We start from the raw sequence: 14,081 nt of genomic DNA on the forward strand, positions 1-14,081 counted from the left end.
GGCTGCTGACAAATCTGCTCCAGCACAGAACAGCTGATAGCAGCATTTATCAGTTACTACGTTTTTTGGAATATGTAGGTGGCATAAACAATTCTGCAGAATTTTTTAGAAAGATCTGGTAAAAGCACCCAAACATGATGACGCTCAAGAATGATCTTCAGTATCTGTGCTCCCTTTATACACAATTTTTGGCTTCTAGCTTTTCATTCACCGTAAAGAGAATGGTACCCCAGAAAGGCATACATGCTAAGCAGTGCTCTGCAGTCAGCTCCAAGGGAGTATACTACTTCATTAAAGCTGACAAATATTGTCTTTGTTATTGTTCCAACTTTCCAGAGAAACTATACATGGCTGTTAAACCCAAGACAGTCTATGACAGCATGTTTATCTTCAGGAGTAATTGCAACTGATTTGTATCCAATGTTTGAGGCCTGCGCAATACCACATCTGCCTTTTATGAGATAATTTGAGAAGCTCAGTTCTCCCACAGCGGCCTGAGGTTGTCTATAAATGTTCACATACAACAGAGAACATTATCGGGCAGCTAACCTCTGCAGCACGTGTACATTTTTTTCTGTTCTGAGACCAAGGATTTGGTGACGCTTACCCGGCAAAGGGCCACATTTCTCTACAACATTAATTCCTGTGATTTGAAATTTGACTTAAAAATTAAATTCTTACATCATCTCATCTTTGCATCTTTCAAGATATTTATTTATGCTTTGGTAGGATATTTTTCACCTCCTTTGTTTGCTAAACACTTTCAGCCAAAGTCCTTGCCAATTGCTGTGCTGTAATAGCTACGCTTAAGTCTCTTTTGTCCTGCTAATACTCTTCAAAGAAAGTATCTGACAAAAGCAGGAATATTTATTTAATCCTGACAAAATTTCAGAGTTTGAGATACCACAGCTCACCACTCCCTTGTACTTCAATACCAGTTGTCATCTGTTAGGCTGCTCAACTCAAACTGCTAGTATGTCTGTTTTCTTTGGTCTTCACTATTTCATCTCCCTCTTTAACACTAAACTACACATGGCAAATGTAATCCACCAACAAATTGCTCAGATTTGTGATAAATTCTTTTTTAACCTAATGGATGTTTCTTCTTTGTGTACATGAAATGTCCACCTTGACTGAATTTTGCATTTATTCTTTCCTGTGAATCATTTATGCAATTAATCCTGCTCTGAGGTTAGCTATTGTTATTACTTCTTGGTAAGCAAAGATGTGAATGCGAACATCCCTGTGAATGCAAATATTCCTTGACGTACAATGTTTTTTCTTTTTCAGAGTACTCAAGATTCTGGACAATTGCTTACATGTTCTCCTGCAAAACGTTTTTTTTTGTATACAAATGGTAACAGCTCTAGTGATAAGCTTTAGCCCCTGCACCTCTGCTGACAATCGTTCACATCCTGTTGTGCTTTTCTTTGCAGCCTTTTGCATCTATATATCTGACAAAGAGTATTATGTATAAGGGCACATTGTGATCCCTTTGTCCTTTAAAGTACTTATTTTTCTTTTTAGAGAAGATATATTCTGTTTCATAAGTTGTTGGATCAGCTTAGTATCTATGTTCTCTCTGGTAGAGGCATTATTGCTTTGCTACTTTGATAAAAAGAGCATTGAGATTTGGTCATATTATCTGTGCTGTGACACAAAAGCACCGAAAATATTTTGTTGTAGTGTTTTTTAATGGTATTGCATCTAGAGTATTTCACCTTCTTTTACATTTTGGGCAACATCTACAATTGGAGTGTGACTGCAGATCTGGGCAACTTACAGAAAAACATCCTATCACATCATGTCGTGAAATTATGCTGCATTGCCACTTCTCTGTATGTCTCCTGGGCTTGTTTAGGAAACCAGCCATTCATTGCTGCTTCACTGTTTAGTTTTATGAAGTACTCATTTTCATACTTGCAATAATAAAAACAAACAAACAAAAAAGCTATGTAGAGTAAATCACAGTTTTTAGCATTATGTAAAAAAACCCCACCAACAAAGCAGTAGCAAGAGGAACTGAGAAATCTGGTTTTCAGTCCAGCAACAATTATGGAAAAGTTACTCATTTGGAAAATTTATATACAAAAGCAAGTCTGTAAAGCTGTTTCATAGATGAAAAGACACTCTGGATAAACCTGCCTAGTGCAGATTTTGCCAGCTGAGATGGTACTGGTTAGCCTGCCTTAGGCCATTCTCCGGGACAGCAGACAACTGAGAGAGGGTGGCCTTCAAAACCAAGCTGGTTCCATCCAGGTTACATGCTGGGAATGGCCTGTGGCCCATGCCAACTCCATGTATGGGCAACATTTGCAAGACCACTACACTGTGGGGTGGTAAACGGAATCAAGTTTTAATGTGGCATTTCCTAAAGCTGTTTTAACTTAACTAGTAAATAGATAGTGTCCTTTATCAATTTTTTGAACTGCATCACTTTGTTATTTTCTGTATGTATTTGCATTTCTGCTTTTCTATTTGACATGCAGTTTCTTTGCTAATGTGCCTTCATTTCAGAGTTGTTGCAGGATGGGCTATTTGTGAAACTTCTTTTCTTGACTGTATTATCTGTTTGATGAACTCTCACAAAAATAACTCTCAAAAATAACTCTCAAAATTTCAAGTCACCCCCCAAATGAAGACACGACAGTGAATGACTCTGTATACTACCAATTAAATTATACAAATCACTATGTACCTAACTCATAAATAGCATTGCTTATTTTATCATGACTGCTCACACTGAAATGACTTCAGTGCCTAAATGCTTGTAGGATAAAGCCTGCTGAAGCGACTTATATAGAGGACTGACTTAAGCAGTCCAGTTCTGATTTTGTGACAGAGCCAACCCCTCCGGAAATGCCAGCTCTTCGTATTGATTTTCTGACAAATCTCTGACACATCTTCGAGACTTTTTTTCTTCTTTTTTGCTAAAACTAGCAGAACAAAACGCTGGATTATCCCAAATTCTTAAGAAATGTTTGCCCCCTGTGCCCATTATAAAGCAAGAGCCTTTAAAGGAAACCCATGCGTCCACGCATCCCTCCTTCCTCACCACTCATCCGAGTCGCTCCGAAAACGGACAGCGTACGTGGTGAAAGGAGGGAATTTCGGTAAAACAGCGGATTCCACTTGACTTTAAGGCGGCCGATGAATTCGGGGCAGCGCGCCTGCCGGCCTACCCCGCCCTCAGGCCCTCTCTGCAGGCCGCCGCCGCTCCCCCGAGCACCACACGCCCCCGGGGTGGCGGGCCAGGCACCGAGCTCTCACAGGAAGCAGGAGCCAGGCAGCGGACACCCCTCCGGCCATCCCTGCCATCCCTCCCTTCCCCTCCCCTGCCCTCCGCCTGCTTCGGGGCTCGGCGGGGCGGGGGGTAGTTGGGCGCGCGCCGGCTACCGTTGGGGCAGCCGTTAGACTACAGGTCCCGTGGCGCCCCGCGGCGCGAAGGCGGGGCGCGGGCGGCGGAAGGGGCGCCGCTCGGTGGTGGTGGCGGGGGGCAGCTCTATCCGGGCCTTTGGCGCTTTCCCTTCCTTTCGCGCCGGCGGCCGCTGCGAGGCGGCGGGTCCATGTGCGCACGGCGCGGCGCGGCCCCGGCCCCGGCCCCTGCCCTCCGCCTCCTCCTCTTCCCCCCGCCGCCATGGACCCCAACACCATCATCGAGGCCCTGCGGGGTACCATGGATCCGGCCTTGCGGGAAGCCGCCGAGAGGCAGCTTAACGAGGTGAGGGCGCCGGCGGGGCCTGGGCCGGGGCCGCAGCGGTGCTGGAAGGCGGCGACGGGGGGGACGACGGGGCGGGCGGTGGGGTTGAGGCAGGCCTGTGTGAGGGGGAAGCGGGGCGGGGGTGGCGGGAGGGGGTCTCGGACGCGGGGAGACGTGGCTGGGGGGTGCGTGTCTGTACCCCCGTCGTTCCCCCCCGCTCCCTCAGCCCCGTCTCCCCGCGTCCCTCGGCCCGTTCCCGCCGCCGAGCCCCGCCTGGTGTCACGGCGGCCTCAGGCCGGGCCCGGCCGCCCGACTCGCATTGTCCCCGCACATGGCAGCGGGGCCTCCGGCCGGGGCCGGGCCAGGCCATGCCGTACCGGGCGGGGCTGCTTAAGGAGAGCGGAGCTGGGGTATTTAGCGGGAGAAAGCGGTCGGCATTGGGGAGGAGGCCCCCATTGCCTTTCCTGTCGGTAACAAATTGCCTCCATTGTCTTTCTGCTCAGCCGGGGAAAGGGTGATCTATAGAGGGGTGTTTAAAATCCTCGGTGGCGCAGGCCTCCGGCGGCTCAGAGGCTGGACCCGGTCCTGCCTAGGACTATCTAAGGGCAGTCTTTGGATGTGGAAGGCAGTAATTTGTCAGAAGGAAAGGAGGTAGCAAGACCCCCATCAGTTCATAAGTAGTGCAGCCTATTAGCGTAAGAGTGGCCTTGTCTGAGTTCAGAAATAAATCTGATGGCCTGGCGTTATTTGCTGTTCATACAAACTCTTTGGACTCCGGGTTCGGCAGCGCTATTGAGGTAGGTGTGCTTTCTGGGTGTAGTATCGACACGTTCCCAAGAAACAGGGGAAGGTAGGGTTACCAACCCAGATATGTCATCCACTTAGACTACACTCATGTGTCATATTGGGATATAACGAAACTAGCAGGTCCTAGTTCCACAGGTTTCAAATTTGGAAGAAAGTTGTAGGTTTGTTTCACTTAACTCCACCCGGTAGGTGAAAACTTTTATTTATGGATGAGACACAGCCACGGGACTTTCAGGCATTTGGAAGAAAAGCTGTTCTAGTGTTTGACTTGGAGAAAAGGTGATAGCTTGATGAAGGAGGTAAAGGGTAAGCCTGTATGGTGGCTCTCGTGGTGCCTTTTAGTTGGCCTTTTCCACAAATGTTTTTCTTTGTTACTCTTAAGCAGACTTTAGGCCTGACAAAATACATCTAATGCAACAGATGTTTAGTAGAGCTTAGATAAAGGTGGGCCAAATGTTATGCTGGCGGTAGAAGAACTTTCAAAAACTAGAGGTATAGCTTCTCAAATTATATTAAAAAAAGTAATTAAGCTGAATTCCTGTGTAATTTAGTAAGTGAACAGCAAATTAATAATTAATATTAGGTACATTTAAAGTAGCTGTAAAACTACTTAGTGTTTAATTGAGTGTACGAAGTGATTGGCTATCTACCACATATTTCAGTAAAAAGTATTTTAGTGTTTTGTCTTTAAACCAAGTGAAAATAATGTAGTTGCCTATAAAGACAGTAATACATATGAAATCTTAAGCTGGCTCCAAAATGCAATTTTTTATGTTCTATGCATGTCAATATCTATATATAGTAACTTGCTTGAAATCTATTTTAGCTGTTTTCTGCAGGTATTGAGTTGCTGAACATGCAGGAAATGGCGTTCTCTGCCAATTTGGGTCTTCAGCAAGTGGCTAACTTTGTTGCATGAAGGATCGTGCTCACCGGCAACTGGCTTTTGTTCACGATTTTGAATCAAAACATCATGGCCTATCATGTACTACACAAGTATTAAATTAGTATAAAATCCAAATATCTATGCCCCTTTAAAAACACCAAACATGATTGAACTAGCGCACAAGAGTTCTTTGTTATTGGAAATGTAGCTTCACTGATCTTTCACAGACCTTTTGTGATAAAAATAATTGTTAAACCCTAAATCTGCAAATACTCATATGTATATGTAGTTTTACTTGCATGGTCTTGGTTTTGCATAGGTTTATTGAAGTCAGTTTTGGATTTGCTTGCAGGATACTGGTATAAATTTGTTAACTGTTAGGGCAATTCTGTTACCTGTTAATATAGTATTTCAGGTATGGGGTTCTCTTTATCTGTAAAGATGAAGTCATACATCAGCAAACACTATTCTTGCATGTGGCCAGGCACGCCAAGTGTTCTTATAATTTAAGTTAAAGAGTTGTCCTTGGTTGACCTTTTAGTTTACCTTTAATTTTTCTGAAGTGCCTCTGTTGAGCTGATGAGACTGATTTTCAGTAGAATGGTCATTTTACCTTCTTAGAAAAGAACATGCTTCAGTCAGTAATTGATATTCCTTATTAATAGAATAGTTAAGTATCTAGATCTGTCTTCATCATAATCAACAAAGTTTCCATTGACTGGAGCAGGGAGCCAGGGTGTATTATTATTGGTTTGTCCAGGCTTTGTTATTTTTCCTTTGACCTTGGCTAAGTAATGAATTCTTTGCTTTATTTCTTCTTTCACAAAGTTTTATCAGGTTGTACTGCCTGCACTTAAAGTACTGTGAGAACTTTTAGAGTTGAGATATGCTTTAAAAACAACAAAAAAAGGCATATATCTCTGTCTCTTTGTCTTTACTTTCCTCACTGTGAAAATAAGTTACAGAGAATGATACCACTAGCTCTTGTGTCTGACAGCTTCTCATGTAATTCCCAGCTGATGATGTACTCTGAGGTGTTTGCCTGCCTCTATCCCTGTATTACATGGGAAAGCTGTGTTTTACAAGGACTTTGAACCAGGCACTTGAAGCAGGCTACTGGAAAGCAGCAAGAAGATGTTGTTGCCTTTTGAAACAGTCTTCGTACTGTGTGTATAAAGTGTTTCCCAGAAATGGTGATGAAAATAGATATTTTTAACTATGCAGCTATGGAATGACACTCTGAAAATAATACACAGTATTGTTTCATCTTTTAATATCAACATATTTATAAAGGCGCAGTTGCTAGATAATACTTTCCATGCAGGTTTCTTCTTTGTAATTCTGGGGAATTCATAACTGTTACGTATGTCTTGTAAGTAGCAGAGATTAACTCCAGTACATATGAGCTATCAAGACATCTTTTTAGACTAACAACCCAATTTTTGTGTGTGAGAATGTTTTTTAAAAAAAAAAAGGAAAACCAATCCCCAGTAACTCAAATTTTTTTTTTTGTTTAAAGTCAAAGCTTAACAGAGTTTGTTTAGGAAAATGTTATTCTGTTGCTCTACTGAGAAAGTTCCTTTCGGAAGTTATGTTTAAGCTTTTTCACGTTCTTATATAAGTGAAAGGGGAGAAAAAATGCTGTAGCTTGTTGACTAGTTGCCATAGCGCATCATCAGTTTAACGGAATACAGTAGGGCCTAGTTCAGTGTCTTTCATTGCCTACTTAATAGATACAAATGTCAGAATGATGGAGTGATTGAATTATTGGACTCTTAACTACTGGGAGCTTTGGAGTGGAAGGTTGTCAAAGGGGGAAAAGCAAGCTGCTTATTACCTGGTGCCTTTCATCCAGGAATTTACAAGTGCTGAAATACTGTGTTTTGGATACTTTGGGTAGGTATTTATGGTGCTACCCCACCTTTAATTTTTTTAACCTTTTCTAACATGGTCTTCATTTATAACACCTACAGCTATATGTTGTAGCATGAGTAAGAACAAGAACATAGCATGAGTTTCCTGGCTCTGGTTATCAGATAATGGGTTCTCTTTTAAAGTTAGTATGACATTTTACCAAAAGTTCTTAATTATTTCACTTCTCTTACCTTCTGTCTATAAATTTTGGTGTGTGCTAGATGAGGGATGCTTTGGGAAAGGATGGTTTTAAGTTTTACGTATGAAGGCTGGCCCAACCCAGAAGTCCCCTTGCAGGCAGTAAGGAACCAAGGAGCTTTGTCTTCATTAGGAAGAAGTTACATTCTTGATGCATGTTAATCAGTACAAGGTAAAATCCTAGCAGACAAGGGTGACTTGCTACTTTCTCATGACTCGGCAAATAGTTACTGTGTGTGCTTAGCTAGCCTATGTTAAGAGCAGATTCCTTTTTCCTCTGAACAGAAGAGCAAATAGGCTTCAGAACTTGCAGACAGTATTCTGATGAAATGAGCATCAAGGATGTTTGCAAGGTCTGATAAGTGTGCATATATTTTTTGTGGACCTTAAACTGGATTTATATATACATTGTAGCTGCATAAGAGGTGGCAGAACTAGCTTGCAAAACCTGAGGTCAGAATGACTTCCGCACCTGCTGAGTTCTTAAAAAAGAATTGAAAGAGTGCTACAGGGCAGTTTGCTGATTCAGCATGGCCTAATGGTTCCTGACCTTACCTTTCTATAAAAAAACCAAGCTGTTTCATCTCAGTGTAATAGTTGTGTTCACTCTAGTCCTGTTATGGTCTAGATCAAAATTGCATGTAGAATTTTAAAAAAATTGGAATGGGGTATATGCATTGTATTTGTGTTTTTTCAGCTCCTTTAAAAATAAATTTTAGCCTTTAGTAAACTGTGTGCTACTCCGAATAACTATATAAATAACCTAGGTTCTAGTTCAGCAACATATAGTAAGTACTGTTTTGCTTTTTTGGTAACAGTAAAGGAGGTACCTATAGTAGTGTGTCTGTTATGGTACGTTAAATTCTTAACGTTGAAGAAGAATGCACAGAGGTCTTTTTATCTGAGATGAAGCTTGTTGTTTTTATCATTTAGTAGCATGCAGGCTTTGTGTGAGATAAGAATAATTCTAGTATTAAAGATTAATGTAGCTGACTTTATCGAGTATCGCTAGTGAGGAGAAAGTGCTTTTCTGTATCATAATTAACTGTTGATAGTTCATATGCCATGAACTGGTCTCTTTAATGTTAACTTCAAACTTTGTTTATGTTTTGGATTATGCAGCTGGCATGACAGCTTTTCTCAAAAGTGTGTTTTAGCACATGGCTAACAAACCAACTCTGGCAGGAAAAACTGCAATGAAATATGCAAAAAGATTGTGTGTTCTGGAACAGTGATTGATATTAACGGACAGTGGTGCAATGTTTGTGGTCTGATAGAATACATTCCTCAGCTAGCAAGGCTGCATAGCAAAGATTGCTCTTGGGAAAAGTCCCTGAATTGTTTGGCTCTTAGACAACGAAGTCATACCAGTGACACGGCATGTTGGAGGGTTTGTAAGGGGGAAGAGCTTGAGATCAGTTTTGGTTTTGTTTTTTTCAAATGTTGAGTTACATGTTGGGAAACAGACTTTGACAGAGCCTTTTTTTTCAGTTATTGTAGTTTTCTGAATTTAATGTTTATTTAAAAGTAGTATTTGTTAACAAGGAGCAAGAGAATAAAAGACAAAGTTTTATGGATGTCAAAACTTTAAAGTCATAGAAATTGTTTCTATTCTCCATGCAGTTTAGCGTATGTGATAGCAACCATTCTGAAATCCTGATCTTGATTCTTGCGTGCTGGAGCTGTGGGACTTCTGTGTAGAATGAGGCTACTTGCCAGTGGCTTTTCCTGAAGTGGCATCAGTGCACCCAGTTCCACTGGAGACTGGGGCACGCACGGGCCAGCAGAATCCTCTACATTCAGATAGTTCCCTGACTGACCTTTAATGAATCTTTGCAGCTTGCCTTTTGTATAGTGAAGTATTCTGGTTAATTACATGCACTAAAATAAAAAGCTAGTATTTATATAGAATATGTACCTAAAATAGGTGTGTTCTTTCTAGTTGGGTTTTTTTAGCAGTGCTGTCAGTGAAGAGGAGCAAGATGTCCTGAGAGGAAGCCATCTTTGGAGAGTAAAAATACTAAAGATTAAAGTAGCTGAAATGGATGTGTCCAGTATTTTTTAATCCTGTAGATACAAAATTGGCACCTATGTCGTGTCTTATATTAAGTGTAGTTGTTTCTTCTGGGTGCCAATAAAATGTTGAATGTTCTTCTTAATAGTAAAGCCAAACAAGGGAGCAAGTGACAGGTTATTGTAGTACCTGGATTTTGGTTTGACTATTCAGTACATACATGCTTTCACGTAGCTGTCCTTAATCCTCCCCACACTTCAGTTTCTCTAGGATCACTTTCCTTTCAGTGGCATGGGAAGGGGGTCATTGTAAAGAATTTGCAAGTCCTTTATTCCATATAGAACGTGTAGAAGTGGTAATGTAGTTATGAACTGAATGGATTAAGAGGAGGCTTTGTTTGGAAAGTACAAGATATTTTACTTATGCTACCTTGTGTTAAAAGCACAAATTAGTTCTAGTCTGAATCTCTGCTTTGAACCACTAAAAGTGATAAAGTAGCACATCGTCATGGTTGGTTGGTGTCTGATGCTTGAGATGTTAATAAGGATGAACCTGTAGATTTTTAAAAAGAGCAAGGTAATGGTATAGATGTCTTGGTCCTATCCTTTAAAACTTGTTATAGTTCAAAGAATCCAGTGAAAATATATTAATCCCACTTACGAATAGAGTTGACATTTCTAGGGAGCTTCTGTAGCTTGCTATAGGCTCAGACCTGGTTTATTTAATGAAGAAAAGATCATTCTTTGGTATTTTATTGAATTTCAGTGTGTGGCAGTTTTGTACACTGCTGTCTATTTTTATTGCTTTTTGCTTTAAAGCCACAACATTTTTGTATTAAATTTGTTTTGTTATTCCTACTAGTTCCTTGATAGTTCTTGAGCATTTTCCATATTTTTGTTAAAAGGGTAGTTGTCACTTATCATGAAAAAGGCAAAGTAATCCTTCATTTTTAAAATTCTAGGATTAAATGCTTTTCAATTTCCAAATATGAAATACATTGCAAATTTTTACTATTGAAAAGGTAGCTGTTAAGTTTATCATAGTCATTGTGGAAAGACATCAGTTTACACTTCTAAGTCCATTTTATGCAGACTGCAATATGGCCTTATTTGTAGGTGAATCAAAGCTTATGGAAACTGAAAGCTTTCTTCAGCAAGTTCATAATAACACATTTAAGTACAGGAGTACTTCCATGGACATTAATGTTAGACATATAATTGAATACTGTGCTGAATTAGGGTCTAATGTCAGTAGGTATGTGGTGCAGGCTAAGTATGTCTATTAATGTTACTTAAGAAAAGAAGGAACTTAACGGACTTGGAGCTTTAGAAATTAATACCAATAAGTGAATTTTATTTTAAATGTATTTATTCAACCATTACTTGACAGTTGAAAACAAAACCTTTTTTTCATTTGAAAGTGTATTTGCTTCTTCAGGACTTCGGGGATATCAGAGGGACATTTCAGTTGGACCAGATATGAGTGTTGCTTCTGTGGTGTTTCTGTAGCCTGTAGGCTTTTAGTGCACTGGATGAATATGTACAACGATGCTGTAATGTTTTGGGGAGACTTTAAGTTCAGTCTTCAGTTAAAATCAGTTTTAAGTAAGAGGAGATAGAAAACAAGCTACAATAATCAAATCTTAGTACAAATGTGTGAGCAAATGTCATGTCCCAGGCTGTCCCTTTTACACATGTTTATACTAGAATGTGTAGGAGATATTTGGTAGGGAAAGTTGAAGTTGGAGAGAAGAACCTGTTGCTGTAGGAGTGAGCTGGGTGGTGTAACACTCTTAGAAGGAATGTTGATGTCGTTTCGTACCACTTTTGCTCATACTGAAAGAATAGAAAGATAATTTCTGATTATTTCCCGTTATGATATTAATTTGCTCTGCCACAGTAACTGAGACAATCACTTGGTTTTGATAAATGAATAGTGTAATTTCAATGGTTTTTCAAAGTATTATATATTTGCTTTATGTAGGGAGTAATAAACTGAGTAACAAGTAGGTAAGAGGTTTTCCTAGGAGCTTAATAGGTTATGTAGATCTATGCAGGTGTTTTTGATGGAATTGCTGCAAAGGACATATGAAACAATATTGATGTGTCGGTGAAGATAAAGCAGAAATATATCTTGGTAATTTGAATTATGGAGTAATTAGGTTAGAAGGGACCTCTGTGGGTCATCTGGTCCAGCCCCCAGAAGCAAAGGTAGGTTGGGACTTGTCCAACTGATTTCTGAATATCTCAAAGGATGAGGTCCCACAGCCTCTGTGGGCAGACTGTTCCAGACCTTGACTGCCCCTATGAATTTTTTTTTTCCCTTTTGTAAAATAGGAATTTCCCTCACTGCAGCTCATGTGCATTGGCTCTTGACCATGAGGAAAATTATGGGTTTTTCCAGTTATAAAAGGTAGAGTTTATTTTTAAGGATTGCAATTCACCCTTCCCAGGGAAGTTAACATCTCAAGCTTTTGATATTTAGCAATGGCAGGTAAAAGACACTAATAAGGTTAGTTTCCTCGTATTGAAAACACAATATAGCATTTGGTGTACAAATGACATTTCTCTTACTATTGTAAGGAAAACCATGTTTTGTTTTGCTTGTATGTCAACTCTTGGAAAGTTGTTCCTCTGTGGATGTCACTCCATTTAGGTCTCCGTATTGTTGGTTTGCTCTTGTACAGGTACAGGTATGCTGACAGTTGTGGTGGTAATGCATAAATGGTCACTTGAAGCTGTTTTTTTAGAAAGAGGAACTATGAGCTGGACAGGCTTGCTTAAGGCTGGGCTTAGTTTTAAAACATAACTGCATCTGTTTCTTATACTATTATATAATGAATTCATACCTTCTTAAAGGTCACTGTAAACTTGCTGCACTTGGGTTTTTCTGGCTATTTAGATATTCTTCTTTCAAGTAAGTTTTTGTTCTGAATCAAGAACATGTTTGGTGACTGCAAAAGGCTGATTCCTGAAGCCCGTTTAATGATTTCTTCAACTCTATTACCTTAACAGTAGGGTTTTTTCTCCCCCATGCTGTCTTCAGAATACACCGAGCATGAAACTTTGGAATGATGTGGCTGGTTAACTGACTACTGTGAAACTGTCTGAATTGCTTGTGTTCTATTGATTGCATTATATCATTATAAAGATATGGTAAAACCTAATGGGAATATTCTAAAACTATGACTAAATAATATTCTTTTTTTCTCCTCTACAGGCTCATAAGTCAGTGAACTTTGTTTCAACTCTGCTTCAAATCACTATGTCCGAGCAACTGGATTTACCAGTGAGACAGGCGGGCAAGTTTTCAAATCTTTTTTCATTGTGTCTACTTTAATGGTGCATACACACAAGCATATATGCAGATACTGTTAACAAATTCTAATGTTTTTAATCTCAAATAATCAAAGTTGTGAGTCACTCGAATTACAGTCATCATGAGCTATACCTGGCATCATACACTGAATAGGGAAGAGAGAAAGAAAGGATGGCTGCTCTTCAATGATTGCTCCCCTTTATCTCTAGTGAATAATGATCTTTGGGCAAACAGAATGGTTTATGATGCTAGTGCACTTGGTCCAAGGAGGTAATTTAACCTTGTACTAGTAATGCTAATATTTCTAAACATTTTACATAGAAGAAAACAAATTGTCTTTTGGAGACCTGCTGATGTGCATGAGCCATCAGTAAAATTGAATATTGAATATTAGCAACTCCAAACATCACCTTAAAGCTCCTATGATTACTTGATAGAGGTTTCCAATACAATACTTCAGTGGTTTTTCTGACACTTCAGGAAGTGTGATCTTGATCACCTATTTGGATCTTCCACGTAGTGGACTATTCTAAGTTGTAGCATAAACCTAACTTGCATTTTTATTTTATTGCTTGGGGGTACCATTCAGATAATGAATCAAAAAAGTTACTGCTTAACATGTATAACATGCAAAAAAAAGGGGAAGGTTTGAAAATAACCTCTGAAAATTCACCCTCTGTGTAAGCTCATTAAAAACCAAAGCAGTCTGTAGAGAGTGGACACAATTCATATGATCATAGCTTACAAACAGTACATGTTTTGCATAGCAATTAATGGCATGATAAATCCTACTGAGGACAGATTGAAGTCTGCATCACTTCATTCATGTAATAGCACGTATCTGCTGAGTGTTTCTTACCCTTGCAGACCCCTTCAGAAACCCTTTGGTTTCTGAATCTTCAGAAGGTGCATATGAAATTTGGGAAGAGAAGTTGCTTTATAGATTTGCACCTAGAATTAGATTAATAGTAACTTTGCTATTAGTTTGTCATTTCAGATTTCCTGTTGCATTTTGTAAGTCCTTTTCTTTCCCAGTGCTGTAATCTATGTTCTGCCACATAAGCAGTTTGGATTTCGTTGTCAAATGGTAAATGCAGGCATTTGTGCCAGCAGCCCGATTGCTACAAAGTGTTGTGGCCCATAACCTTTGTATAAAGGAGCTCTGTTTCTCTTTATCATTCACTCCTGTATCACAAACTTAATTAGATTTTTTTTTTTGCTTACAAGGGACATTTTAGATAGTA

At 39.9% G+C, this 14,081-nt stretch overlaps 1 protein-coding gene across 1 annotated transcript in view; it reads left to right on the forward strand.

Annotated features, from left to right (window-relative positions):
* Nucleotides 1-3,460: 3,460 nt before the first annotated feature.
* IPO7 (importin 7) overlaps nucleotides 3,461-14,081 on the forward strand; it is a 37,782-nt gene continuing 27,161 nt past the window's right edge. The window contains exons 1-2 of the mRNA XM_075094783.1: nucleotides 3,461-3,721; nucleotides 12,739-12,820. Coding sequence (XP_074950884.1) covers nucleotides 3,638-3,721; nucleotides 12,739-12,820 — 166 coding nt within the window. The 5' untranslated portion in view covers nucleotides 3,461-3,637. The remainder of the gene's footprint in view (nucleotides 3,722-12,738; nucleotides 12,821-14,081) is intronic.

This window comes from Phalacrocorax aristotelis, chromosome 5 (assembly GCF_949628215.1).
Source record: "Phalacrocorax aristotelis chromosome 5, bGulAri2.1, whole genome shotgun sequence".
NCBI classification, from domain to species: domain Eukaryota; kingdom Metazoa; phylum Chordata; class Aves; order Suliformes; family Phalacrocoracidae; genus Phalacrocorax; species Phalacrocorax aristotelis.